This window comes from Panthera tigris, chromosome F2, assembly GCF_018350195.1.
Source record: "Panthera tigris isolate Pti1 chromosome F2, P.tigris_Pti1_mat1.1, whole genome shotgun sequence".
In the NCBI taxonomy this organism is placed as follows: domain Eukaryota; kingdom Metazoa; phylum Chordata; class Mammalia; order Carnivora; family Felidae; genus Panthera; species Panthera tigris.
In genome coordinates this window covers 23,412,259-23,439,733 of record NC_056676.1, presented here as the reverse complement: position 1 = coordinate 23,439,733, position 27,475 = coordinate 23,412,259, and the positions used below count along the sequence as shown (strand labels likewise).

At 36.3% G+C, this 27,475-nt stretch overlaps 1 protein-coding gene and 1 long non-coding RNA gene across 11 annotated transcripts in view; one reads left to right on the top strand and one right to left on the bottom strand.

Annotated features, from left to right (window-relative positions):
• Positions 1–27,475, top strand: part of STAU2 (staufen double-stranded RNA binding protein 2) — a 309,135-nt gene that overhangs the window by 91,674 nt on the left and 189,986 nt on the right. For all 9 annotated transcript variants that reach the window (XM_007080358.3, XM_042973269.1, XM_042973267.1 and 6 more), the window contains 2 exons: positions 23,860–24,019; positions 25,278–25,385. In XM_007080358.3, coding sequence (XP_007080420.1) covers positions 23,860–24,019; positions 25,278–25,385 — 268 coding nt within the window. The remainder of the gene's footprint in view (positions 1–23,859; positions 24,020–25,277; positions 25,386–27,475) is intronic.
• LOC122234994 lies at positions 7,255–14,616 on the bottom strand. 2 transcript variants are annotated; one of them, XR_006213023.1, is made up of 3 exons: positions 14,197–14,616; positions 11,106–11,329; positions 7,255–8,002 (listed from the first exon to the last, which is right to left on the bottom strand). It is a non-coding gene; the product is annotated as an uncharacterized LOC122234994 (long non-coding RNA). The 2 variants fall into 2 exon arrangements; XR_006213024.1 differs by having other exon boundaries at positions 14,503–14,612.

Here is a 27,475-nt window from a genome sequence, read left to right as displayed (position 1 = left end):
TAGGTGTGACAGAAACCGTATGGCCTGCAAAGTCTGAAATATTTACTATCTGGCTCTTTTTAGAACAAGTTTGCAGACCTTGGTCTAGATTAATGGGTAATAGAGTTTATGGGGTTATTTTATAAGTTTGAATATATGAAATACAGGGAACTGTGTTTTATGTATATCCAATTCTCTAAATAAATATTTTCTAACAATTTCCATTAATTTTTCCCTGCTGCAGTTCTCTTCTTCATTTCTTTTCTCTGCTATAAGATACATGTTTTATTTCAATTTCAATTAATTTCCTTCCTTTTTGCATGTGATCAGTAAAACAGTATATAGTGTCCTATGTTGTGACAGGAAGCACATGGATTTGAGGAGCATTTGTAGAATAATCAGAAATTTGGAATAATTGTATGTTTTCTCCATATACTTGATTTGTGGGGAAAACTTTTATATTTGAAGTTGACTTTGACTAAATTTTTTTTTTAAATAATGATTTCAAATGATCATATAAGCAGCAGAATAGTACTCTTATTGGATTTAGCTGACCCAAAGAATCAGTAACTGATTTTTTTCCCTAACACAACTAGAGTGAATAGACTACTTCACCTCTTTGATTTGAATGTTGCTACTACTTTAATTTTAAGATTCTATTATATATTCTGTTCAGTAGCCCTCTTCTTGTCTCTTAAGACAATTCATTTCACTTTTTTGTTTCCAAATATAGGAATGGTTTTGCAGATGAATTTATTTCTTTTTATAAATTTTATGGTTTGGTAGAAGTAAAAGTAATGTATGCCTTGTTCTAAATTATGTAAAATATGAAGTTAAGAAGTAGCTTGAGATATGTAAATACCGCTAACGTGCTTCAACATGTCCTTTTCAATACAATATTTAGTTTCATTTGTGATACAGAAATTTATTTTCATCCTGAGTCATCTGAGGTTGTAGAGAATAGGTACTAGGAATGGCTCATTAATCCCTCACTATTAACACTTCACTTATGAGGAAGAAAACTAGCTGAATGTACCTAGGCTTCCATATTTTTCATTTTAGTGTCTTATTGCTTTCACAGATTTTTTTCATAATAAATTATCCTTGTTATTAGAGGTGAAACTAGGATCATATCCTCCCTTCAAAGAGGGAGGGCATAGAAACATTATTCACAGTGTCCATGATTAAAGAATTTGTGAGTATTCACTAATTGTGGTCTTACTCCTTTGTTGGTGTAGGTATAAAGATAAATTGATGAAAATACAGTATTAAAGTAGATTGGTAAGTGGATTTAAAACTCAGAGGAATCCAAAACCTACAGGAAATAGTAAAATTCATGTCATCACATAGAAAAGATTTTCTATATTAAACTGTAACACCAAGATGGATACATTGTAAATAATATCATTTGAACTTTATGTAAAAAGAGTTTGAAATTCTACTTTTTTTTTTTTTTTGCACCAGAATAACAGTTAAAATTTATATCAACTTTTAGGAATTCAAAAACACATTGTGGTATTTTCTTATGGAAATCATTTGTATGTTCAACAAATACTTTTTGTGTTCTCAGAGGTGGTTAATTTCATTCCATTTGCCCAGGAATGTCACAGGTACCCAAATGAAGAGTTTTTAAAATAAGTAAGCTATGAGATATTTAAGAATACTTTGAAAAAATATTAAGTCTAGAATTTTAGTGGATGTAACTGTGTTAAACGTCCAGTGAAAATAAGATAAAAATAGAGAGGGATGCAAACCATAAGAGACTCTTATACAGAGAACAAACTGAGGGCTGCTGGAGGGGGCAGGTGCAGTGATGGGCTAAATGGGTGATTAGCAATAAGGAGGGAACTTGTTGGGATGAGCACTGGGTGTTATATGTAAGTGATGAATCACTAAATTCTACTCCTGAAACCATTATTACACTATATGTTAACTAACTTAGATTTAAATTCAAAACATTGCAATTATATTTGAAGCTACTCTGATGGACTAAATCTTTTTTAAAAATAGTATTTCAAAGGACTCAAGTAGTATTTTTACTGTATATAGTTGGCTTAATTAATCAAAAAGTGATGAAAATATCAGTACCTGCAATACTATTCTCCCTTGGGATAGAATAGCTGTTACTTGAAAAAAAGAGGAGAATCTTTTTCTTTTCTTTTTATTTATTATTATTTTTTAATGTTTATTTTTGAGAGAGAGAGAGAGAGAGAGAGAGAGAGAGTGAGTGTGTGTGTGTGTGTGTGTGTGTGTGTGTGTGAGTGTGTGAGTGGGGGAGGGGCAGAGATGGAAACAACTTATATTCTATATATATTCTATATATATTCTATTCTCTCTCTATATTTATATTCCATATAGTACACAATTTTAAAAACTTGAATGTTATGCCACCCCTGCATTCCAGTACCTATTCTGCCCTTGCTAGTTTCATGTGTATCCTTTTAGGATATTCTCTAGCTGTATGTACTTTAAGTATCATTCTGTAATAATCTGGTCAATCTCTTTTTTTTTTTTAGGTTTTTATTTATTTTAGAGAGAGAGTGAGAGCAAGCAGGGGAGGGGCACAGAGGGGGGGGGAAGAGGGAGAGAGGGAATCCCAAGCAGGCTCCCCACTGCCAGCATGGAGCCCATTGTGGAGCTTGAACCCACGAATTGTGAGATCATGACCTGAGCTGAAATCAAGAGTTGGATACTTAACTGACTGAGCTACCCAGGCACCCTCAATCTCTTTTTTAAATTTGAAATATGCCTTAAAAGATCATTCTGTATTAAAAAAATTTTTTTTAATGTTTAATTTTGAGAGAGAGAGAGTGCAGGTGAGGAAGGAGTAGAGAGAGGGAGACAGAATCCAAAGCAGTCTCCACTGTCAGCACAAAGCCAGATGTGTGGCTGGAACGCACGAACCATGAGAACATGACCTGGGCTGAAACCAAGAGTCAGACACTTAACCGACTGAGCCACCCAGGTACCCCATAGATCATTCCATATTAGTATATAAAGAGCTACATCATCTTTTCTAACTTCAGTATGAAAATTCAGGAACCTATAACAATATAGGTCTATTTAATGCCTCAGCACATCTGTTATACTGTAGTTGTCATTTGTTTACATACATTATGAACCTCATAATGTCATAATTTTGGCTTAAATAGTCTATATGTCTTAAAGAAAATAAAGGAAAAAATAGTCTTTCATAAATATTCACAAATTTACCATACCTCATACATCTGTTTCTATCTGAAGAGGTAGGTTTCCATCTAGCTTTACTTCCCTTCAGCCCAAACATCCTTTAGAATTTCTGGTAGTACAAGTCTGCTGGCAATGGATTCTTTTAATTTTCATTAACTGAAAATATCTTATTTTGCCTTCATTTTTGAAGGATATTTTCAATGAATATAGAATTCTAAGTTTTCAGGTTTTTTTACTTACAGCACTTTAAAGATTTTCCAGTGTCATAGTATGTCTTAGGTCTTATGGCCTCTTTTTTTTTTTTTTTTTTTTCTCATGAGAGGTCAGCCATTTAATAAATAAGTAAATATAAATAAATACCTTAACTCACCAAAAAAAGGGAAGTCAACCATTATTGGAATTTTTGTTCCCTTCATGCAATGTCATTTTGGCTTTTAGCAGTTCAAGTATAATGTGCCTTTGTGGTTTCCTTTATAGTAACGTAGCTCACTGAACTTACTGACTTTGTAAGCATGTCTTTAACCAAAAGATTTTTTTAGCCTTTATGTCTTTTAATATTTTTCTGCCTTCTTTTTTTTCACTTCTCTCCATCTGTTAGACTTTTTAATATTATCTCACAGGTCCGTAAGGCTCCATTCATTTTTTTCAATCTTTTTCCCTCTCTGTTCTTTGGTTTGTATAATTTCTACTGATTAACCTTGACTCCTTTGTCATCCTCTTTCTGTTATTATGCCTAGCTAGTGAATTTAAAATTGGAATATATTTAGTTGTCTCTAGCCATATATATGGCTAGAATTTCCATTTAGCCTTTCATTTTGTAGTTTCTGTTCTCTGATAAGATTTCCCGTACATTTATTCATTAAGGGCATATATTCTTTTATATTTTTGAGCACAGTGTAGCTGTTTGCTAATTCTAACATCTGGGTCATTTCAGGGTTGCTTCTGTTGATTGTCTTTTATCATGAGAATGGATCATTTTCTTCCTACTTCTTCATATATTTAGTAATTTTGGATTGCATTCTTGACATTGTAAATTGGCTAGAAATTGGATTTTGTGATGTCCGTCTGAAGTATAGCGAACAGTTTTTTAAGCAGGCAGTTAATTTGGCTGAAGCCTACCAACAAAGTGTGTGTGTGTGTGTGTGTGTGTGTGTGTGTGTATGTATATGTAAATATGTAAAAAAATATATATATATACACACACACACACATACACACACACACACACACACACACACACACACACACATATATATATATATTTGCTCAAATTTTTATCTCTTACCTGTGTTGTTTAGAGTCTGTCCTATGCCTGTGTAGTTCAAACATCAGGTAGAGATTTGGGCAGAGTTTTATACACAGAATTTGGGGCTCTTCCTTTCTAGATCTGTTATTTCTAAGATTTTCTCCTTCATTTCCTACTGACCTTGGTTGCTTTGAACCCTTATCTCTGGGCCTTCAGGCTAGTAAGGCTTTTCTGTTGGCACTTTAGCTGCTCTTTATGGAATAGACTGGACCCTCCCTAAAGTTTAAGCTGTTAAAAAAAAAAAAAAAAAAAGAGAGAAACTCATTCTGTGCTGTTCCTTTTTCCAGTGTTATTCCCACTGCCCCCCCACCCCCACCCCAGTATCTGCCTGTTTTGTTTACTCTTCAGTGCCTTCGGATGATTGTTTTTTTGTATTTTGCTGAGAATTTATAGTGTCCCATAAGGATTGGTCTAATTAGAATTTAGTCATCCTGAAAACAGGATAGCTGCTTACTTTAAGAACTGTTTAATATTTCCCTGTCTACTTATTCTATAATTTATTTAACCAATTCTGTATTCATGGACATTTAGTTGCTTCTAATGTTTTTCTGTAACAATGTTGCAGTATATATCTTTTGCACATATCTATCCAAGATTTTATTTAAATTCAAGTTAGTTAACATATAGTATAGTAATTGGTTTCAGGAGCAGAATTCAGTGATTTATCACTTACATATAACACCTAGTGCTCATCCCAACAAGTGCCCTCATTAATGCCCATCACCTATTTAGCCCATTCCCCCCAACCCCATCAACCCTTAGTGTTTCTCTATAGTTAAGAGTTTTATGGTTTGCCTCTCTCTCTTGTTTTATCTTATTTTTCCTTCGGTTCCCCAGTGTTCATCTGTTCATCTGTTTTGTCTTAAATGCTCCATATGAGTGAAGTCATATGGTATTTGTTTTTTCTCTGATTGATTTATTTCACTTTGCATAAATATACTCTAGTTCCATCCACCTTGTTGCACATGGCAAGATTTCATTCTTTTTGATCGCCAAGTAATATTCCAGCACACGCGCGCACGTGCGCGTGTGTGTGTGTGTATACACCACATCTTCTTTATCCATTCATCAGTTTGGGCTCTTTCCATAATTTAGCTATTGTTGATAGTGCTGTTATAAATATTGGAGTCTTTGCACATACATTTAGCCATGTGTGAGATATTCTTATAGGTACTTCAGATACATCAATAAATAAAATAGACATTTTTACTCTGATGAAACTTACATTCTAGTTGGGTGAGATGGATAATAAAAAATAAATACAGGCGTGCCTGGGTAGCTCTGTCAGTTTAACATCTGACTCTTGATTTCAGCTCAGGTCATGATCTCACGGTTCATGAGATTGAGCCCTGCATTGGGCTCTGTGCTGACAGCACGGAGCCTGCTTGGGATTCTCTGTCTCCCTTTCTCTCTGCCCTTCCCTCACTCACACTTCTCTCTCTCTCTCAAAATAAATATACATTAAAAATAAATATAATAAATGTTTTGTAGTAGATTCAAAGGTAAGAAGTACTGTGGACAAATGGAAAGTAGAGTAGAAGAAAAAGGATGAAGATTACAGTTTTAAATAGGGAGATTTTATTGAAAAGGTGAGATTTGAGCAAGACTCTAAGGAGAGCAAGTGAGTTTTGAGAATGCTGTGGGAGAGGCAAGAGATTAGCCACTGCGAAGTCCCCAAGTGGAAACATGTCTGGTGAGTTTGAGGAGCAGGAAGGAGGCCAGTGTGGTTGGAGTGGAATAAGTGTTGAATGGTGTGATTGAACTCATTGGTACGGTGTGGAGCCAGACCTGTGTAAAGCTGTATTAGGCCGTTGGAAGGATGTTGTCTTTTATTCTGGATGAGATGTAGAAGCATTGCAGTTTTGAGCAAAACAGAGACATGATCCGACTTACATTTTGAAAGGCTCACTTTGGTGCTAAGAGAACAGTTAGGAGGTTATTTTGATAATCCAGACTAGAGATGGAGCTATTTTGAATCTTTTGGGGCTTTTTGGCAACATAATTAGGTGAAAAATGATACCTTTTTGGCATTTTAATTTGTATTTCTTTATGAATCAAGTTGATCATCTTCTCTTATATATATGAGTCATTTTTTCTGTGAGTTGTGAAGTTATAATTTTTGCTTATTTTTCTATTGATTTAACAGTCTTTTTCTCACAGATTTGTGTAAGTCAGCTGATTTTACTGTGTAGCCAAGGATGAACACTACAGATTTAGTCTGTCCTCAGTATATTGTGCAGCTGCCTCAAGGTCATTGGTCATGCCAAACGTTGAAAAGTACCTGGAGCCAACTGTAACTAGGTGCATCCACTCTTAGCCCTTCCCCAGGCAGATCCCACATGCATCTGTTTACTTTTTTTTTTTTCTAACAAACTAACACAACATGTTTATTTGTGTACGAAGCATTTCCCCAACCTTTTAACATGAAATCACATCTATGTGATTAACATCTACGGCAGTATATCCCCAAAGTAATATGCATACCTGGATTAATTCTAGACATTTATGTAAAACAAATATGAAAATTTATACTTTAATAGTTACGTATTTGTTTAATTGCATAAAGATGATTAAATATCAGATAATCTTTTCACAGACATTGCTATCTCTGAGACAGAGTTAAAAAGAATTTCATCTTGCCCATCCTTTTATTTTGCACTCCCCCTGCTCCTGCAAACTAAGAGCCTGGTCCTTGCCGGTCCAGTCTTCCCCCTCCTAATCTCACTCTTGCATCGAGAGGGCCGTCGTAATGCAGTGTACCGGTAGTCAGTCTACCTTCATTTGCAGTCTGGCTCCACCTACACCAAGTTGTGTAACCTCTCTGTTCTTCAGTTTCCTCAGCTATAAAAATGGGAATAATAGCAGTATTTACCACTTAGGGCTACTGTGAGAATTCGATGAGTTGCTGTTTGTGCAGTACCGGAATATAGCAAGCTCAGTGTGAGCTGTTATTACTCTCTCAGTTCACAGCCATGAGTTGGACTCCTTTTAAGTGCTAGGTATCATGCCACATACAAGACACGAGGGCTACAGTGAATAAGATTCCCTTTTCCCCGTGCATGAGCAGAAAGCAGTCCCTTCACAGCCTTCCTAGAGCACTGCTCCCAGAATAGTATGTGAATCATTTACTCTAAACTGTTTGCTTTATTGAAGAAAGTATATGGTCTAATACAACATTCACAGACATTTGCAGTGAGTCCTGCCTTTCTTAGACTCAGGAAGTAAAAGAATACCCTTATTTTGATTTTATTAGAATTACATTTTGATAAAACAAGAGCCAAATGACAACTAAGATTATAAGTTTAGCTCTTCATTTAGTTGACTTCATCATAAGTTCACCAGCACTGAAGTGTTCAGTTTCTGGACAGAATTTCTTATGCATGTATGGAATGATTTTGCTTCCTGAGAGATCACCATGGTCATGCTCTTGTCAGTCTCGATCACTCTTCCTGCTTCGGCATTCTCAGGGTCTTGCAGTGTCAGGTTACATTGCAGATTTGTCGTCTTGTCTCAAAGAAGTGTCATCCTCTGCAAATAAGGTTGTAGAGTCTTATTTACAAGGCTTTCTTTTGTTCTCTTGAGTGACTTTTTAAGGAGAATAACAAAAAGAATAATAAAAATTTGCTCAAGATGCATTCTTACTTTACTCCCATGTGGGTCTCAAATTTTCGGAATTCTCTATGTTGCTTCCTCAAATACTTCTGGAGCCTTATACACACTAGGTTTGAATGACTTTTTGATTTTGCTTGACATCCTTTCTTTAAGAATATATGGAAGGCTTTCTTCAAATCAATAAAGGCAGCAAGAGGTTTTTTACTGTACTGAACTTACTAGTTGTCTACATATCTCATTTTAGAACAAAAATAAAACTATCTTGTGTTCTTACCTTCCCTAAATCCAAGTAAGTTCTTTATGTTGAGTTTCAGTAGTCTAATGTAATGTAATAAAACAATCTTAATATCATCAAGTATTTTTCACCCTTGTTTGCTTGCACATCTTTTCTCTCTCTTTTTCTCATCTCTTCTCTCTCATTGAGATAAAAATAAGCAACTTCAACTGTTTCACTATTCTCTTTTACCTTTGGGTCAGGTTTAGAATCTTAGGCCGTGATGTTTGGACTGTGTAATTATCTCAGGTATTATTCGCATCATGGCTTACTGCTTTTCGCAGTTCGAGTTTCCTGGGAGCTTATTATTCATTAATTTCCCAGGCTTTTTCTTGGCCTCAGTTAGCAGAACCTTGACCCACTTGTTTTCTTTATTTCCTTATTATTTGTTGACATTCTCACATTCTCCGGTCAAGATGCACTTCTTCAAAGATAAATGAGTTACTAGACACCTACACTGTGGTTGACTGACAGTTCATAAAATAGTCTACAGAGATAGAACGTAACCTGAAACTGAAATAAATGTCCTTGAAGACATAAAGAGAATTTAAAAAGTTAAAGTTAACATTACTCATTATTTTACATGTAATTTATCTAAAGGTTTATTTAGTTTATACTGGTTTTCTTTTTTAAAAATATTTATTTGGGAGGGGGGTGCAGAGCTCATGTGCACACATGCGCACAGGGCAGAGAGGAGAGACAGAATCTCAAGCAAACTCCCCACTGTCAAGGCAGAGCCTAATGTGTGGCTTGAACTCACGAACCAGGAGATCATGACCTGGGCTGAGATCAAGAGTCCGACACTCAACTGACTGAGCCACCCAGGGGCCCCTTACTGGTTTTCTTGATATCTGAACTTATCAAGGTATTTTCTGAACACTGCCTGATCTTTTGCAGTGCGTTGGCTTCTTGAATGATTGATGAGCCAAATGTTAGTTTTCCTAGGGAGCATGAAGTAGTCTCTCTGGGGTGATATAAGCACTGACCACAAATGCCACCAAGCATGGCAGTTGAAAGGCTAGGGATCTGCTAGTGTTACTGTGGCCCTTTCCTGGACCTCTCCCAAGCAGACATAGTAGTGGAGCTAGTGGCATTGCCCCTAGGTTTGAGGAGCTGGTAACAAAGCCCCTAGGTTCTTTACAGGGAATAATAAAAAGCAGGAGAGGTGCTGAAGCATCATGGAAACATTGTGGGATGTTTAAGAAGGATGATGGATTTGTTGCCAAGGAAGAAGGAAGGCAAACAATCAGGATTTCCTACTCTGATCTGACACAGTGTATAACTTGTCCAGGTTTACACGGCCAGTGAAGGACTGAGCTGTCCCTCCAACCCATGATTATATGTTTTCCAGGCTTATGCTTTTTTTGCTGTGCTGTGCTAACTCATGTGAACATCTGCTCTTTGGGAATAATAGGATATCATGACAGACTTATTTAAGAATATTCTTAAGAGCTATTTTGCTCACTGGAAAGAATTTGCAGTGTGAGTAAAATGCATTCTCTAATTTATATTGTTAAGAGGAATCATAATCAGAGGTCAGAACTGTTAGCCTGTCATACTAAGTATTACTCAACCTATTTCCATGCATGGTAGTCAGACTGCCTGTCAGTGTCATGTTTTTACCAGTATTGTCTTGTTGCCATGATTTTGCCTCAGGTACAGGTATTTTGCCACAGGCAAAGATAAAGAGGTTTTGATGTTCTTAGCTTAGTGTACGTCCTGGAGTAAGATAGTTCACACTGACTTATTGATAAAAAGCATACCTAGATTATCTGCAGCAATACAGGAAAAGGAGAGCATAGATAATTGCAATCCAGATAGTATTCCCCAGAGGATTTGTGCAGGAAAAAAAAATAAATTACTTTAAATTACTTTAAATTACTTAGCATTACCTCAAAGTAATTGTAGTTAAAAAAGTAGAAGAGTTTTCTAAAAGTCCCAGGTACTCTTTTATTTTGGCAAAAGTTACTTTTTATACTGCAAAAGGATCCAGGTAGTTGATCAGGTCCTTTTCCCCATTTCTTTGAAAAGTAGTATTGAGTCAGACAATGGTATTGGCTCCAAATGATCTGTATAATTCCAATTAATCGTCTGGTATGGATTATAATAAAATGTCAAGTGTATTACCAATAGCAGAAGGTATTTTTAAAATCCTTAAAAGATGATTATCAATAATTTGAGACTACTTGTATCACTTGAATCTGGCAGCATATTTCCATGTGGCAATTCTAGCTAATAAATTATGTTTGCACTCTCAGCTTCTATGGAAGTCACCCAAAATTCTGCATTTTAAAAAAATGATTGTGTGAATATGAAACAAATGATTACCCATTTGTTTAATCCATATGTTTAATTTTAATTGCAGGTGAGAGGATAAAATGTAGTTTATAAGTAATTAAATGTATCTATTCCTTGGCACTTAGATGTTTAATTATGAATTTTATGATGTGTCGGAGCCAACATTTTCTTACAGAAATACAACTCAAGATTTAATATTGGGCAACAGTGGGAAAATGGGATTTAGTATGAAAATATTTGCTTTATGTAAACCTTTTTATGAATGTAGCTAATGCATAAGTGAAGTCAAGCTGTAAAAACAATTAGCTGGGAAAATGCCAAGTTAAGTTTTTTATATTCCAATGAATATCTGTTAACTACACATTATTTATGCAAATGTACAACTAGATTTACTTAGATTCAGGTAAAAAAGACTAAGTACTAGAAGTATGCAATAAGTATAATTACCATTTACATCTCCAAACAAAGCACATTAATCTTTCTGCAGCACCGCTGATGTAATGTCTCCTTACTTTTGGGAGTATTTGAAGTGGGCAAGCATCCAAAGTTGATAGTGAATTCTGATCAGCAAAGGCACTGGAATAGATGTCTGGGCTGGACATTGTAACAAAGCGAGCCATTTCTAAAGCTCTTGGAAGATTCTACACAATCATCCATTGGAATCTCTTATTCTAGACATTACAAAAAAACCAATTTATTCAAAAAGGGTGTGAAACTTCTCCTAAAAATATAATCTGATATATTTGTGGGTTTGTTTTTTTTTTTTTTTTTTCATTTAAACTTCTTAAAAGCATGTTCTTTGGGGCTTAAGTTAATGAGGAAACAGAGGATTTAAAATATTTTCTGGAACCATTTTGTTGTTGAAAAGACTTGACAGATTCTTTGCACTAGTTTTCAAAGAACATTCTCAGACAACCCATAACCAAGGATGATCTATTGATAGAATTAGATAATGAGAATCTTCTTACAAGTCAAAGAAAAAATAAGCCATATTTTCTGTAATTTTCTCCAAAAAGTTTTTCTTAAATCATTTGATCCCCTACACCCATAATTTCCTTAAATTTAAGACTCTGCCACTAGACTACTAGCACGTAGTATTTAGTGAAGACATATTAAAAACTTGAAATTTCTTTAAAACATTTTACTAATGTTTTTGTAGTTCACAGAGCACTTCATATGCACACACATATATATCTAACTGAAAATACACAGATAGGATATTTCATGAAAAACACAATAATTTCCTTCCGGTTTGCCACTTGAATAAGGTTGATAAAGTTGATACAGACAAGATCTTTCATATCACTGATGAATCTTAGAGAAACTAAGTCCTCTTTCCCAAAGTGCTTATAGGTAGTTTTTGGAGCTTAAATCCAATTGCTCTAACTGTAAATCTAAAGATATCTTCCTCTATCCACACCATCTTTCAGTGTTTATTTACTCCAAGTTTATAAAAATACTTGGTAAACATTTTTAATTATATTTAAAAATGTTAAGTAATTTTTATTACATTCAAGATAAAAAACTTCTAGTAGATTAAAGTAACCTGTAGAATACACAGACTCTTAACTAAGGCATAATACCTAAAACAGCATATCCCAAGGTGTGTTTCATAGAATACACATGATAATTCACGTTACCAAAAATATTTAGGAAACACTGTATAGTATATTTCTGTCTTGAAGCATTGCAGTACAAGCAACATAAAGCCTATGAGAAGACAAATTCATTAATCTTGTATCTATATTAATAGATACCATGAAAATTAATCATGTCTCCAACACAAGAAGTTAGAAAAGGAATAACAAAGTAAGTCTGAAGGAGGAACATGAACGCATCAGTAGATTAATTAGAAAAACAGAAGACTAATAGAAGAAAACATGCAGAATCCAAGATCTTGTTCTTAGGAAGAACCAATATGTAATCTAATCAATGTGAGCAAGTGCGAATGCAGAGCACAAATATGCAGAATGTAGTTGGACGGTGAGGGAAGCCTGACGCCTAGGAAATGACGGTTCTCATAAAGGACTGTTTTGTTCAACTCAAGGAAGACTATTTCAGAATGAGGATAAACTGGGTGATTTTGTAGGAAAATATAAACGGCCAAAAAAGATCCATTGCTATAGAAGTGAAAGGACAAGTAGTCAAATAGCCAATTACCATTACCTCCCCCTACCACCCTGAAGAAAAGCACTTGGCCTAGATGGTATCACAGAGAAATTTTATTGAACCTTTGAAAAATAGGAAACACATTATTTTGGGCAATCAAAACTAGCCTAACTGTCTAGCTCAACAGTGCCAGCTAAGACAAAACAAAACACAACAAGAAAGGCTAGAACTTCAGACCAATATTCTTTATAAAATAGCAGTGGAAAAATCCTAATTGAAATATTGGCAAATAGAATTTGGCAATTTATTGAAAGAATAACCACTGCAACCACGTGGGAATTATTCCAGGAATGCAAAATTATTTCACTATTAGAAATATGGTAATGAAATTCACTTTATTAAGAGATGAAAAGTAAAAATTGCTAACTACACAGAGGCTGAAAAAGGTATCTGAAAATTCATTCTTGACTTTGAAAACAATGTTATGAATATTGAATACTTCTTCAACATGATAAACTATATACTCTGTTGATGCACACACACATACATGTACACATACACACACTCCCCTCCTATCCCAACCAAACCCAGTAGCCAGCCTTATGCTTAATAAGGGCATATTAGCCACATTTCCAGTAAAGTGAGAAGCAAGACAAGAGCATCCATTATCAACTGCTATTTAGTATTCTTTAAGGGGTGTGGCTCAATGCAGGGGAAAAAAAGAATAAAATTTGGAAAGAAATAGGAAAAATTACTTTTCTTGGCAGAAAAAATATAATTGTTTATTTGTAAAATTGCGAGAGAATCAACTAAACACCTACTAGAAGCATCAAGAGGATTCAGTAAGGGAGATGAGTGGCCAAGTTAGTGTCCAGGAATCAAAGCCTTCGTATTCACAAATGGGAAGGGGAGACGACCCACGGATCTTCAGCATGCGTGAAATCACTGAGGCTATTTGGTAATCATGTAGACTCCACCAAAGAGTCTGATTCAGTCAGCCTTGAATCTGGATGTTAACAGTGTTCTAGACCCCACCAGGAGGACTCTGATGGTCTTTTGTTTGTTTGTTTTTTGTTTTTTTAATATGAAATTTATTGTCAAATTGGTTTCCATACAACACCCAGTGCTCATCCCAAAAGGTGCCCTCCTCAATACCCATCACCCACCCTCCCCTCCCTCCCACCCCCCATCAACCCTCAGTTTGTTCTCAGTTTTTAAGAGCCTCTTATGCTTTGGCTCTCTCCCTCTCTAACCTCTTTTTTTTTTTCTTCCCTTCCCCCATGGACTTCTGTTAAGTTTCTCTGATGGTCTTTGTGGGGGACCCACACTTTGAGAAATGCTACCCTGAGGAACCCATGCCCATTCCTGTGCCATCACTCCTACCTTCCTGTTAGCTTCCACATCGCTGTGTGTGGTACCAGTTATTTACCTGTCTCAGATGGTATGCTGCGGTACCCAGAGGAATACAGTGGCAGCATACTGTGGAAGGAGAGCCCCCTCCCCTCCAGGTTGCTCCCCCAAGGACTCTTCTGTACAGTTACAAAGTGGAAGCACTTTCAAAATTTCAAAACCGCTCTGCTTGTCAGCCACTCACAGGAGGCACTCCTTGCTGCTTCTGCTACAAGCTATCTATCCAGTGGGATGGCAGGAATTGGGGTGGGGGCATGGCCCACTGTTACCTGTGCTTCTGGAAGACATGAGCAGAGCCTCCAGGGGGGTTGCAGCCACTACTAACCTGCAGATTTCGTGGGGCTGTGTTTCCCTGGAGTTTCTCACTCATTCCCACCAGTCGCTTGTTACTTAATTCTCATGTTCTCTAGTACCTCCCAGCTTGAACACTGCTTATCAAAACTAACTGGTTAAGTTCATTTCCTCTGACTCTGCACTTGTACCCAGGAAGCTACAGAAAAACAACTGTGCTGACTGGTCCCATCTTGAAATAGGGACCACAGTCCTTCAGTGGACTTTTAGCAGTGCCTGCAATCCTACTGTATTCTCCTAGGTGGTTCAGCCTCCTGTTTTCAGAGAGGAGTTACCCAGACTATGCAGTGGCCTGCCAACTGCCTCTCTGGACAAACAGCAGCTAGAGACTTAATTTAAGTAATAAGTCAGACCATGTCACTCCCCTGCTTAAAACCCTCTCTGATGGCTTCAATCACATGTGGAATCGAATTCTGACTTACCTTCCTGGCTACTTTTCAGACCTAGTTTCCTACCACTTACCCCTTGACTCATTGCTATCCAGGTACGAGAACACTTCCTGTTTTTAAAAAATGGCTGTATGTTACCTCTGCAGGGCCTTGGCACTTGGTATCTCATTTGCTTGGAACATTTTTTTTCCTCCAGGCATTCATATGCCTGGAATTCTCCCTCCATTCACCTCTTTATTCAAATGTCACTTCCTAAAGGCTCTCTTACTACTCTGTTCTCTTACTTTACTTTTCTTCTAACCCATCTTATCAGTTGCTACTGTTTTATTTGTTGATTGTCTCCTGAGGGCAGTCTACCATCCCTAGGGATTAAAACAGTCCCTGGCATGAATTAGGCCCTTAATAAATATTTCTTAAATTAATTTAATTCACATAGCCCCTGGCAGTCAAGCAAGGGCAGGAAGAAGACCAGGTCATTAATTTCTAAGAGTGCAAAAGGGAGGGATGCTGCTTGTGCCCTCCCCCAATTGGATAGGCTCATTTCTGGGAGTCTGCCAGGACTGTAAATAGGAGTAGGTGAAATCACCTAGGAAGACTCTTTTCTTGAGGAGATTGGATGCAAGGGAGAGTCAAGACTTTTTAAAAAACTTTTTTTATTGAGGTAAAATGCACAATAATGTAAACATCATTTTTACTATTTTCAATTATACAATTCTGTATGCTATGAATTAGTACATTCACATTGTTGTACAACCACTACCACTGTCTAATTCCAGGACATTTCATCACCCTTAAAAGAAAACTCATGCCCATTAACAGTTACTCCCCCTTTTCTCTCTTCACAGCCCCCGCAACCACTAATCTACTTTGGTCTCTGGATCTGCCTATTCTGGACATTTCATCTAAATGGAGTTATGCAATATGTAGCCTTTTGTGTCTAGCTTTCATTTAGCATGTTTTTAAAGTCCATCTACATTATATCCATGTATCAGTACTTATTCCTTTGTATGGCTCTATAGTACTCCATTGTATGGATATACTGCATTTAGTTAATTGATCTATTGATTGATGGACTTTTGGTTTATTTCCACCTTTTGGCTATTATGGATAATGCTGTGAACATTTGTGTATACATTTTTGTTTTTGTTTTCAAAGAGGGCACAAGTGAGCGAGGGGCAGAGAGAGGGAGAGAGAAGTGGGGTTCACCCAAAGCGGGGCTCATGCTCACTCGAAGTGGGGCTCTTGCTCATCCAAAGTGGAGCTTGAGCTCACCCAGTGTGGGGCTCACACTCAGGAACTGCCAGATCATGACCTGAGCTGAAGTCAGATGCTTAACCAACTCAGCTACCCAGGCGTTCCTATTTCAATGCAGTTTTAAATTTCAGTTTTTTTTAAAAAAAATTTTAATGTTGACTTATTTTGAAGAGACAGAAACAGAGCATGAGCTGGGGAGGGGCAGAGGTCTCCAAAGGGAGAGACAGAACCCGAAGCAGGCTCTAGACTCTGAGCTGTCAGCACAGAGCCCGATGTGGGGCTCGAACTAACGGACCACAAGATCATGACCCGAGCTGAAGTCGGATGCTTAACCGACTCAGCCACCCAGGCGCCCCTAAATTTCAGTTTATATGTATCTAGGAATGAAATTGCTTGGTCAAATGGCAATTCTGTTTAAATTTTTAAGGAACTGCCAAACTTTTCCACAGTGGCTGCCTGACTATAGCCATTCTAGTGGGTGTGAAGTACTATGTCATTGTGGTTTTGGTTTGCATTTCCCTGATGGAACATCAGCTTTTAAGCATGAGCTTCAAAAATGTTAAGAGAAGAGACAAAGAATGAGAGAGAGTAGTAAGACTGTAGCCAGCATGGTTTCTTGGACTTACTGTGCTCCCCCAAATTCTCTTTGGTAACCAATGTGACCATTAGTCTCTGAGGTCTAATTTGACTTAAATTGCCTTAAGTGCCAAGTCTGGCAGGACTTCTCCATAGTTTATAGTTAGTACCTCTGCAGTGTATGGTGTTCATTTTATCTAGTTCATTCAGAGACAGCATCGTGTAGAGGCTAAGATCATGGGCTCTGGTGTGAGATTACTTGGGCCTGGGGGGGTGGCCTTGGGCAAATGAAATATCTCTTCCTCATTTCCTTATGTGTAAAATGAAGTTGGGGTTGTTATGGTGACTGAGATTAGTATGTATAGTGCTTGGAAGAGTGCCTGACACGTATTGACTGCTTTGTATATTTTTGTTGTAATCATGATAATGGTGATGATGATTTATCTCGCTATTCATGTAGGGAAGGGGAAGAATAGGTTTATGCTGGATCCAAGTGTAGGATTTAGAGTGGTGATTGTGTATTTACAAAATGGGGCTCTTTGATAACATGCTATGCTTTCCATGGTCTTATTGTGGTACTAGCATCAGTAACACAGTACACATTATTTACTCTGGTGGATTATATTCTGTGTTCCACAAGTCACTCTGCTAATTTATCAAATTTACATTTGGAACACAGATTTACCTTTATTTGGATTGGAACTAGACTTATTTCAGTTAAACATTTTTTTTTTTGGTTTATACTCTAGTACAGCCGTATTATTAAAAAAAAATTGAAATTACGAAAGAGAATATCATTTGTAATTCCATCACTTCAAGGCATCCTGTCCCAGTTTTTAGTACATATCTTTCTGTATTTTCCCCTAGGCATTTTAGACATCATTATAATAATTCTACAAATAGAATAGACTATCCTTGCCCTCCTTTAAAGCTTATTTTCAGCTGCCCTGTGAATCTTTTTTAATAGGTCCTAATTTTTGAAATTCCTCAAGACTTAACATTTAGATCCCATAAGAGATATATTTTCAAAATTTATAGATGTGAATAGAGAAAGAACCCTCTCCTATCTAGACATTTTATATACATACAAGCTTGAAAGTGGGCCAAGGACTATTTTATGGCTTTATGATAAAACCTATTATTTTTCTATAGCAAGTAAAAGAATGCTTAGCAGTGCCAAAATGCATACAAAGAGTCAAAATAATCAACATGTCATTTGAATTCTAAGTTTTGGCTGTTAGAGGTCTTTAAACATAGATTCTGCAAATATTCTACAGATAAGTAAACTGAGATAGAAAGATTAAGTGACATTTCTGCTTTCAGTCAATGTTAGAAATAAACACAGAAATCAAAAGCCTCTCCTTATTAGATGAGAAGATAACATGTTCATGTATTTCAAGACATAAACCTGTAGAGGAGATATGAACACTTAAGCTGGGTTGAGATTTATGAATAATGCTATCAAATAAAATGAGGCAATTATTTCTCAATTTTTAAAAGTTCTCATGTTATTTGGAATATGTCTTTCTCACCTTGTAAAAATGATACTTAGGAGAGTAGACATGTTAGAAAAAAAGCAGTCACTGAATGGTAGGGGAGGACACATGGATTTTAGTTGTTTAGACTCATACAAGAGGAGTCTACAAAGAGAGCATTAATGAAGTAACTTTAGGCAGGAAGGCAAGGATATATGATATGGAAACTTCTTATAACTGACAGTCAAATAGAAGTATATGAATAAAATTATGTATATTCTTATAAGAATACTTACATAAGAATGTAAAATCTTCCCTTAACTCAAAAATCAAAACCAAAACTCTATAAGGAATGTCAGACAGTGTTAATTCAAAGGAACCAAATATATATCCTGTCTTTACTGCCGTATGACTTGTGATGTCTTGAAGATAGGCCAAATCTAAAGACTTTTTTGGGATTTAAAGAAAGGGAAGCTTTTATTTTATTTTATTTTGTTTTATTTTATTTTATTTATTTTTGCTTTTATTTTATTTTATTTGAAATTTTATTTGTTTAGTTTTTATAAGACTTCCAGCAGACAGAGGGCAAAGAGGCATGGGGGAAAAGGCCTTACAAGCAGCCTTTATAAAACTTAGACCATTAGGACTGTAACACTCGATGCTCATTATTCTGACTTTTCAGTTTGATGGTTACTTGATTGTGTCTCTTTTTTGATCCCGCTTGGCTTGACATACCATAAAAACCTAGGATTTCATTATGGAGCTCTGTTTGTTTCAGTGGCTATTTAGTAAATTGCTTCTGAAGTCTACTAGTGGACCTTAGGTTTAGAAGGAACTTGTATTAGGTTCTTTAGCTTACCAAGGACATAACAAATTTCGTAAACAAATGTGAACACAAAAATAGAAGAGGATAAAGCAGATTTTTGGGAGATGACTTAAGAGTTTCTTGAGTCTTGAGCTCTGAAGTTAGATAGACTTCAGTTTGATTGCTCACAACCATGTTGGGGATATTTGTTAGCTCTCATGGTGATCATGGGGGCATCTGTCTCACCTGGCCGCTGTGAGGTTAAGTGAGAGACATATATAGGAAACCTAACCATGATGCTACAGGAATGTGTGTGGTCGTTTGCTTGTGTGGCGTTTGAAGTAATCAAATCACGTATGCTGTATTGTGAGCTGTGGTGATATCATGGAGCAGTGGTTCTCAGACTCTTAGTATGAAAGATTTACCAGGGAACTTTGTTAAAGTGAAGCTTCTTGTTCTATCCCCAGAGACTGATTCAGCAGATCAGGATTGGAGCACAGGAATGGACATTTTTAATAGGCACTGAGGGTAATTCTGATGAGTGGGATCACACTTTGCAAAGTATTTTGGAGGCTGTGGGTAGAAGCCATTTGACCCTGAACTTTAATATCCTGGATGAGTGAGTTTTCATGGCTCATTTTTTAATAACAGTCACTATGCGAATATAAACATTGCAAATCACTATGCAAATATAAACATTTAGAATAAAAATTCTAATTGAGAAAAATCATTTAAGAATAGCAATGTAAGATTTCATAAATATCTACTAATTTTTAGAAATGTGTACATCACTTGTTAAAAGCACTTTACCTAGAATGAACTTAATGTTTGAAATAAATAGAAAAAGAAATTCTACTTAGAACATATCAAGCTTCAAAGTTAATAAACTCTGAATGTTCCTTTAGTAAAGGAAACAGGTATTTAGAGACCTGGACCTAACATACAAGGAGACTTTCTGCATCATTTCTGCCATGATTCAGTCTGGGTGCCATTATGGAGGGCATACTGGTTAATTTTAATTGTCACCATGATATGGGGAGATGTGATATATAAGGTAATCAAACCATGCGGGGTAGAATATTAAGAATCATTGTTAAGTAAGAGGATGGAATGAAACTAGAACAAAACAAGTCAGGCATTTACTCTTGGTATTTCCTGTTAGTGCTAGAATAGTTTACTTTTTATGTTAAAATACAGCAAACCTGATTTCTCCTCTGATAGTTACACAATATAATATCCATATACATATGTATCCACATGCATACACATATACATATATAGAGCCATATTTGATGGCCACAAAGGAAGAGGCCCCAAGGGCTCTTTAGTGTGCAATTAATATTTTGGTCAGAAAATCAGCAGATTGTTTCAGTATGGTTATGTGTTATGACATCATATTCCAGTAAAGTCATAATGAACAGAAATTTTGTTTGTCTCTGTGGCAAACCGAAATGAGTTTTGTAATTGTCAGCAGGCCTTAGTGATTATAGTGGCGCCCACTCCCTCTACTGTAGTTAAAGGTCTGTTAGCATTCCAGTTGTGGACCTCTGTTTTCAGAAGTGTATAATTAATTGTAAACATTTGCTCTATGGTGAAAGCTTGCCATGTAAGATCTCAGTACAGGAGTCAATTTCTGATTTCAGGTTGTCTGTTTTAAAGTTTTATAGTGGAACCAGTTAAAAATATCCATGAAATACTGTGTAGGTGGAAAACTGAATTTTGTGGTGTACACAATGAAGATAACCTGCATTTATTTTGTTAGTCTTTTAAGATCTATGCAGTAAGGGTATCTAAAACAATAGGAAAATACACTTCAGGAATGCAGTGAGAGATTGTGTACCTCAGGATACTAGGTCTTGTAATCGAAGAGCAAAACAGATTGTGGTTTTTGATGCTTCGTCTTAGCATATTAAAAGTATTTTACTGTCAGTGATCTTTTTCTTCCTTTAACTTTTTTTATATTTGCCTGTTTAAAATGAGAACCTATGACATAATGAAAACACATTTAAAATACTTTATCTTAAAACAAAATAATAGAAAACTGTGGCCAAGAAAATTGACTTTAAGAATTTAAAACAGCGACCATTTCTTTTTTTCCTACTCTGGATTTCCCCACTGCAGATGACACTATTGATTTCCCTGACATTGTGTCGTAATTTCTTTCCTAACTCTGACCCTCTTTTCGTCTCCTTCACTGCCGTCTATTGTTTCCCCTGCCTTTTGATCATGGGCCTCAATCAGATCCCAGCCTTAGGCTCTCCTTTTCGGTTCCTTTACACTTACCCTTTCCAGGTGCTGACCCACTCACATGGTTTCAGTTATTGTCTCCCAGAACTGCATCTTCAGGGCTGATGTCCCTTTCTGGTCCTTTACCTTCTGTAAGCCTTCGCTAATTAATGCCATCTGCCTGCCGAATTCTTCTATGACAGGCTCTATGCAGTTTATCTCAGGCTGAATATAGAACCCCACTCTTCAGATGTCCAGTAATCATCCCAAACATAGTAGGACTTCAGTTGGACTTCTCTTTGCTTTGAAACAGACATTTTTCAGCACCGGACTGATTTTAACTTAATTTTTTTGACATCATGTTGTAAATCCACCACTCCCATCAAAATCAATCCTTTTACTTTTACTGAATTGCCCAATTCAGTGGTGTTAGTTCTCAGTCATCATTTCATTTGGTCTGTGAGTATAATTTGCCACAATTGCCCCCTCCCTCCTCCTAGATCTACTTTTTCCCTTTTAACTTTCAGGAAGGACCCTGTGCTTGCCGTTCTTTTTCCTGTCACTCCTTCCCACAGAGTTCTCACTGTCCTGTGGCTTTAAATTCCATCCATATATTGATTGATGACTTTCAAATTTTATCTTCACCTTGGACCTCTTTCCTAGAGTCCAGACTTAGAGTCCAGACTTGACTGTTCATTTGACATCTCCACTTAAGATGTCTAAGCAGGCTGAGTGATTTAATATCCCCCAACCAGAGCGGCTGATACCCACCCCCAACAAACCTGTTCCTTCTCCAGTCTTCGCTGACTCGGTGTACAGGTACTCTGTCTTCCACTTGTTCAGCTCAGAAGCCCTGGGGTCATCCTTGACTCTTCTTTCATATTCCATAACTAATCCTTTGGTAAACCCGGCCAGCTCTGCTTTTGAAATTTGTTCAGAATTGAACTGTTTCTCATTACTTGGACTGCTGCTACCCTAGTAGGTCCCTGTTGCTGTTCCCTTGTGTTACTGCAGTAGTCCCCTGATAGATCTCCTTGCTTCCATCATCATCCCCTACTGTTCTCAGCATAATCGTTAGGTGATCCCTCCAAAATGCAAGTCACGTATGTTACTTCTCTTCCAAACCTTCTAGTGGCTGGCCATTTCACTCAGGGTAAAAGTTGGATATTTACAATAACTTTTATGTAAGGCACTAAGGAATCTGGCTACCTCTTTTCCTTTGTTAGCTTTCCTTTTCTCACTTCCTCAACTGTAGCCAGATAAGCATCTTCTGAATTAATTGAACATACTTGGCACACTGCTGCCCCAGGACCTTTGCACTTGCTGTTTTCTCTGCCTCAGATGCACTGTTCCAGATATCTGGGTGTTGCCTCCCTCAGTTATTTTAGATCTTTACACAATTGTCATATTCTCAATGAGACCCTCCTTGGCCACCCTGTCTAAAACCTACCTCCCGAACACTTCTGAACCTTTCCTTCTTTTTCTGTTTAACTTAGATCTCTAACATACTAGATACTCTGCATATTACTTTAGTTACTATCTGTCTTACCCAGTACAATGTGTTTTTGTTCATTGTCATACTCCCTTGTCACATAGAATGTCCTCCACAAATAATTGTTGAATTAGTGTATTTTATTGCATATCCTCTTAATTTTTTCTTCTTAATTTCTTCTAGGTTTGTTCTTTCCTCATTCAGCCCTTTTATCGCTTCATATCTTCATCACTAGTACTGTCTAGTTGTAACTCCTTACTTCAGTTTTGTTAAACGCGAACCTGCTAAAATTTCTCTCTTTAAATACGTTTTATTATTATACTGCTTATCTACTTAAGAATTAGCTTACCTCCCCATTCTTTCTTATGTTCGATCTGATCTTATTACTTGGCAAAGTACTCACTCCTTTGGAATGGAGTTGTAGCTCTATCTCTCTGCCCCTCCCATGTCTAGTCATAACTCTTCTGCTGAAGTCACAGAAATCTGCGTCCTGTCCCCTGAATGGGCTTGCTTGTCTCCTGCCTCTGTTGTGAGTCTCCTCCTTCAGCACCAGACCATTTGGCTTGTTTCTGTCAAAATCTGACTGAAAACTGGGGCGCCTGGGTGGCTCAGTTAGGCATCCGACTTCAGCTCAGGTCATGATCTCATGGTCCATGAGTTCGAGCCCCACGTCGGGCTCTGTGCTGACAGCTCAGGGCCTGGAGCCTGCTTTGGATTCTGTGTTTCCCCTCTCTCTTCCCCTACCCTGCTCATGCTCTGTCTGTCTGTCTCTCTCTCTCCCTAAAAAATAAATAAACATTAAAAAAAAAAACTCTGACTGAAAACTTCTTACTAGAAGTCTTCTGTGATATAATTGAATAAATTTTACTATATTAATTTATGTTTCACATTGTTTTCTCTAATATGTTTTTCATGGAGATAGATACCTATAGATATATTGACTCATATTTTATCTTTTATAAATACATTTGTGAGGTTAAAACTTTACTGGGGTTAATAAGAGGGTATATAGTACATTATATGGTTGGTATCAATTTCAAGAAAACAAATCTTATTGATGATTATAGAATGATTTTATTGAGCAAACATTAGTATTTTTATTTTCTTATTTTAGGTATCATTGCCCAATGCCCAAGATCTTTTATGTTCAGCTGACTGTAGGAAACAATGAATTTTTTGGGGAAGGAAAGACTCGACAAGCTGCTAGACACAATGCTGCAATGAAAGCCCTTCAAGCACTGCAGAATGAGCCTATTCCAGAAAAATCACCTCAGGTATGTTACTGCTACATGTGACAGTCTCTTCCTTATCGTTCCCTGGTGAGATTATTAACAAGACAAACAAATGCATTTTTATAAGTAAAAGAAATCATCTCCTCTGATAGGAAAGAATATTAGAATGGTGGCCTGCTATGATCTGCCTCTCAGATTACGTGCCTCCTGCACTAAGCTCACGTGTTCCTGCTAGGATGACCTTACCTTGGAGAACTTTGGTTCACCCACAGAGTTCACTTCTGAGGCAACACAGGATTTAAGGATATGAACAAGGATGGGAAATAGCATTCATTTACCTTAGATTTAATGCTGTGTTTACTGAGTATAGAATACACTGTGTTAATCTAGAGTCAAGGAATTTAAAGTGGAAGAGATTTGTGTGGATTTTTTTCAGCCCCACTTTATTTTACAGACCAGGATATTGAGGCTGATCCTGAGTAATTTCACCCATTCCATGGCTTTGGCGACTCTCTCTGTTGATTTCAAAACAGTATCTCCAGCCCAGACATGTCTTATAAGATACCTTCTTATTGAGCTATCCACTTAGTTATTGCAAACTGTACTGTTCAACCCCTGCAGATGCCCTGCTATCAAACCTCTTGTCCTTCCCCTTTGAGATTCATCTTAGTTAACGGCTGACGTAGGTGTTTTTCTCCTTGTACACTTTCATTATGACTCTAACCTCTGTGCTTATCTGTTTTTACACCACGTCGTAAGTTTCTCGATAGCAGGGATACTGTTTCTTGATCTTTTTATCTCTGAGACTTACCCTGTGTTCAACATATATGAAGCCCTCCAGAAGTATGTGGTAAAGAAGTGAATAACTAAATTGGTGCCAGAATCAAAGAGCTCCAAAATCCTGGTTTACATCCTGTACTCCTTCTACAATTCAGTGTTTACGAAAATTAAATAGCATTAGAATATTGGGGATATTCTAATGGGTGGGGGATACAGATCTCTAAAGAAAAGTGAGTCTGGGGACATAGTATAAACTCAAATTTGTATATGGTTGAGTAAAATTTTTCCACACTCAACATTTATTCTTCCACTTTCACGGGGGGAAAAACCCTAAAAATTAAATTACAAAAAGCCTCACAATAAAGCCTACAACTACTCTTGTTACATAGGAATCCACAGGATACAGTCTCTGGTTTCTTTTTTCTTATTGTATTTCAGATAGGCCCTCTTTATTGTAGAATATATGTAACAGTTTGCTACAAAGCGGGTTTTCATTGCCATCCTGTATTTTGTGATTTAGAACGGTGAATCCGGAAAAGAAATGGATGATGACAAAGATGCAAACAAATCTGAGATCAGCTTAGTGTTTGAAATTGCTCTGAAGCGAAATATGCCCGTCAGTTTTGAGGTAAGTGCTCAGTAGAGATCTTCCATTTCTCTCCCCCTGCTCCTCACTTTTTAAAATAAATGAACAAATAAATTAACTGGCATACTAATCTCCTGAAAGAGTTCAGGTGCTTTCTTACACTCTCACTGTCTATCATGAACTCATATAGGCCCTGGAGAAAGTAGAATATACTTTCTATACTTACTGTATACTTACTATAATATACTTACTAGAATATCATGGATTCCTGCGGATCTCTTTGGCTTTGCTGTATTAAACTTTTTGTATGTATATATATAAATATATTTATATTTTTGTGTATATATATATATATATATATATATATATATATATAATTTGTAGATTTGTAGTATGCTATAGGGTTTAGTGTTTTTGGTAGGATCAAATTGAAAGTATTCAAGTTAATGTTTTGTGACACGTATACATGGATATCTAAATTCCTCTAAATTTGTGGAACCAAAATAGGTTTAAATTTAACTTTTACCAATAAGTCACAAACAAGTAATTAGCAGCTCTCTACGTTACCGCCAGATAAACATGTCACAAAATATTTATAAAAATCATGTGACATATAAAAGGGAAAAAAATTTAAATCATTGTAATACCTTCTTTATTAAGAGGTCATTAATTTTGTAACTCAAATATCTAGAAAATAGACAAAACCCAGGAAATAAGCTAAAACGGTTGTAGAGTTTCCTCCTTCAAAGTGGGTGGAGTTCACCTACTAGAAAGGTCCCACATTTTATTCACTGTCAAGATCAACTGACCTCAACTGAGAACCTGTCTTTTTAGACACAATCCTCCTAAAGTTGGGTTATCTGATTTCTTAGCCTCTAGCAGATTAAAAGCAGAATGAAGAAGGCAGGAATAGAATGTACTTGACGGCCTGTTGGTCCTAGCAAGAAATGATAGGGAAAATGTACTATCAAAAGTAATTACATATACTCAAAAATTGTTGGAGCATGGGTCTTTTAAAGGCTACAATGAATAGGAATAATTTTATAAGTCTTAGAATTCCTTGAAAGCATCAATACATTATAGTATAGAATATTTGGTGTTCATAATGATCTAATGTGAACAATAAAAAGGTCAAATATTTAGTATTCTGTTAAGTCGGTAAAATGTGTACTTTTTTTTTTAATTGAGGAGGGTGCCCATCAAAGTTATTAAAATAAACAGTTTTAGTGTTTCAACTAGTAAGCTTAAATTACATGGAAAGTATGCTTATCATAAGTTTCTTAGCCCCAGTAATGTTGGATTATTGAGATACTGTGTTGTTTTCCTTTTCCTAATTGGTATTATTAGAAGACAAAATTTTAATGTAAAGTTACATGGTAAACTATTTAACTGAATAGGGTTTCTTTTATAAAAGGTCCGAATTTTGAAGGAGACTAAAGTTTTTAGCATTTGGGTTTTGGAGAGCACCTTTCCTCCAAAAACTGGAATATTTTAAAGAGCACATTAATACAGGGTTTAAGGATGCTCATTCATAGCTGGCAGATTCATAATCCATTACTCTAGAAACATAGGTATTTTTTATGGTATGTCTACTTACCTTTTTAAGATCATGTCACAGAGAGTAAACATTCCTTTCTATAAAACAGCCTTTGAGGTCTCCATCAAAAATAGGTTATTTTCACCCATAAGTTATTTTTGAGAGGCTTCCACTTGTAGGATGCTTTATGGGCTAGAGAACTCCAGTAAGAAATAGTCCTTGGACTTCAGTAACTTATTCTTACAGAGGAGAAATTAGATATTTACACAGTTATATACAAACTATTATTCTGCATGGTCTGTGTAGCTAATCCAATATGGTTTGTTTTATGTTCTTAATTTTCTGTTCCATAAGAAACTGGGTCACCATAATTAGAATTGCCTATTTTAAGCTAGTAAAACACAAATTTTGAGTGTGAATTGAATGTATTTATTTAGATTTTTGTTCTTTCAACTTCATTTTATTAAGCAGCGTAAGTATCAAAAAATGAATGGCCCCTATATAATGTCTATATAACTTTATTAAAGAAATCTATAATTTTGGCATAATTTTTTGTAATTTCAATTTTGATTATGATACGAGTGTTTAAAAGATG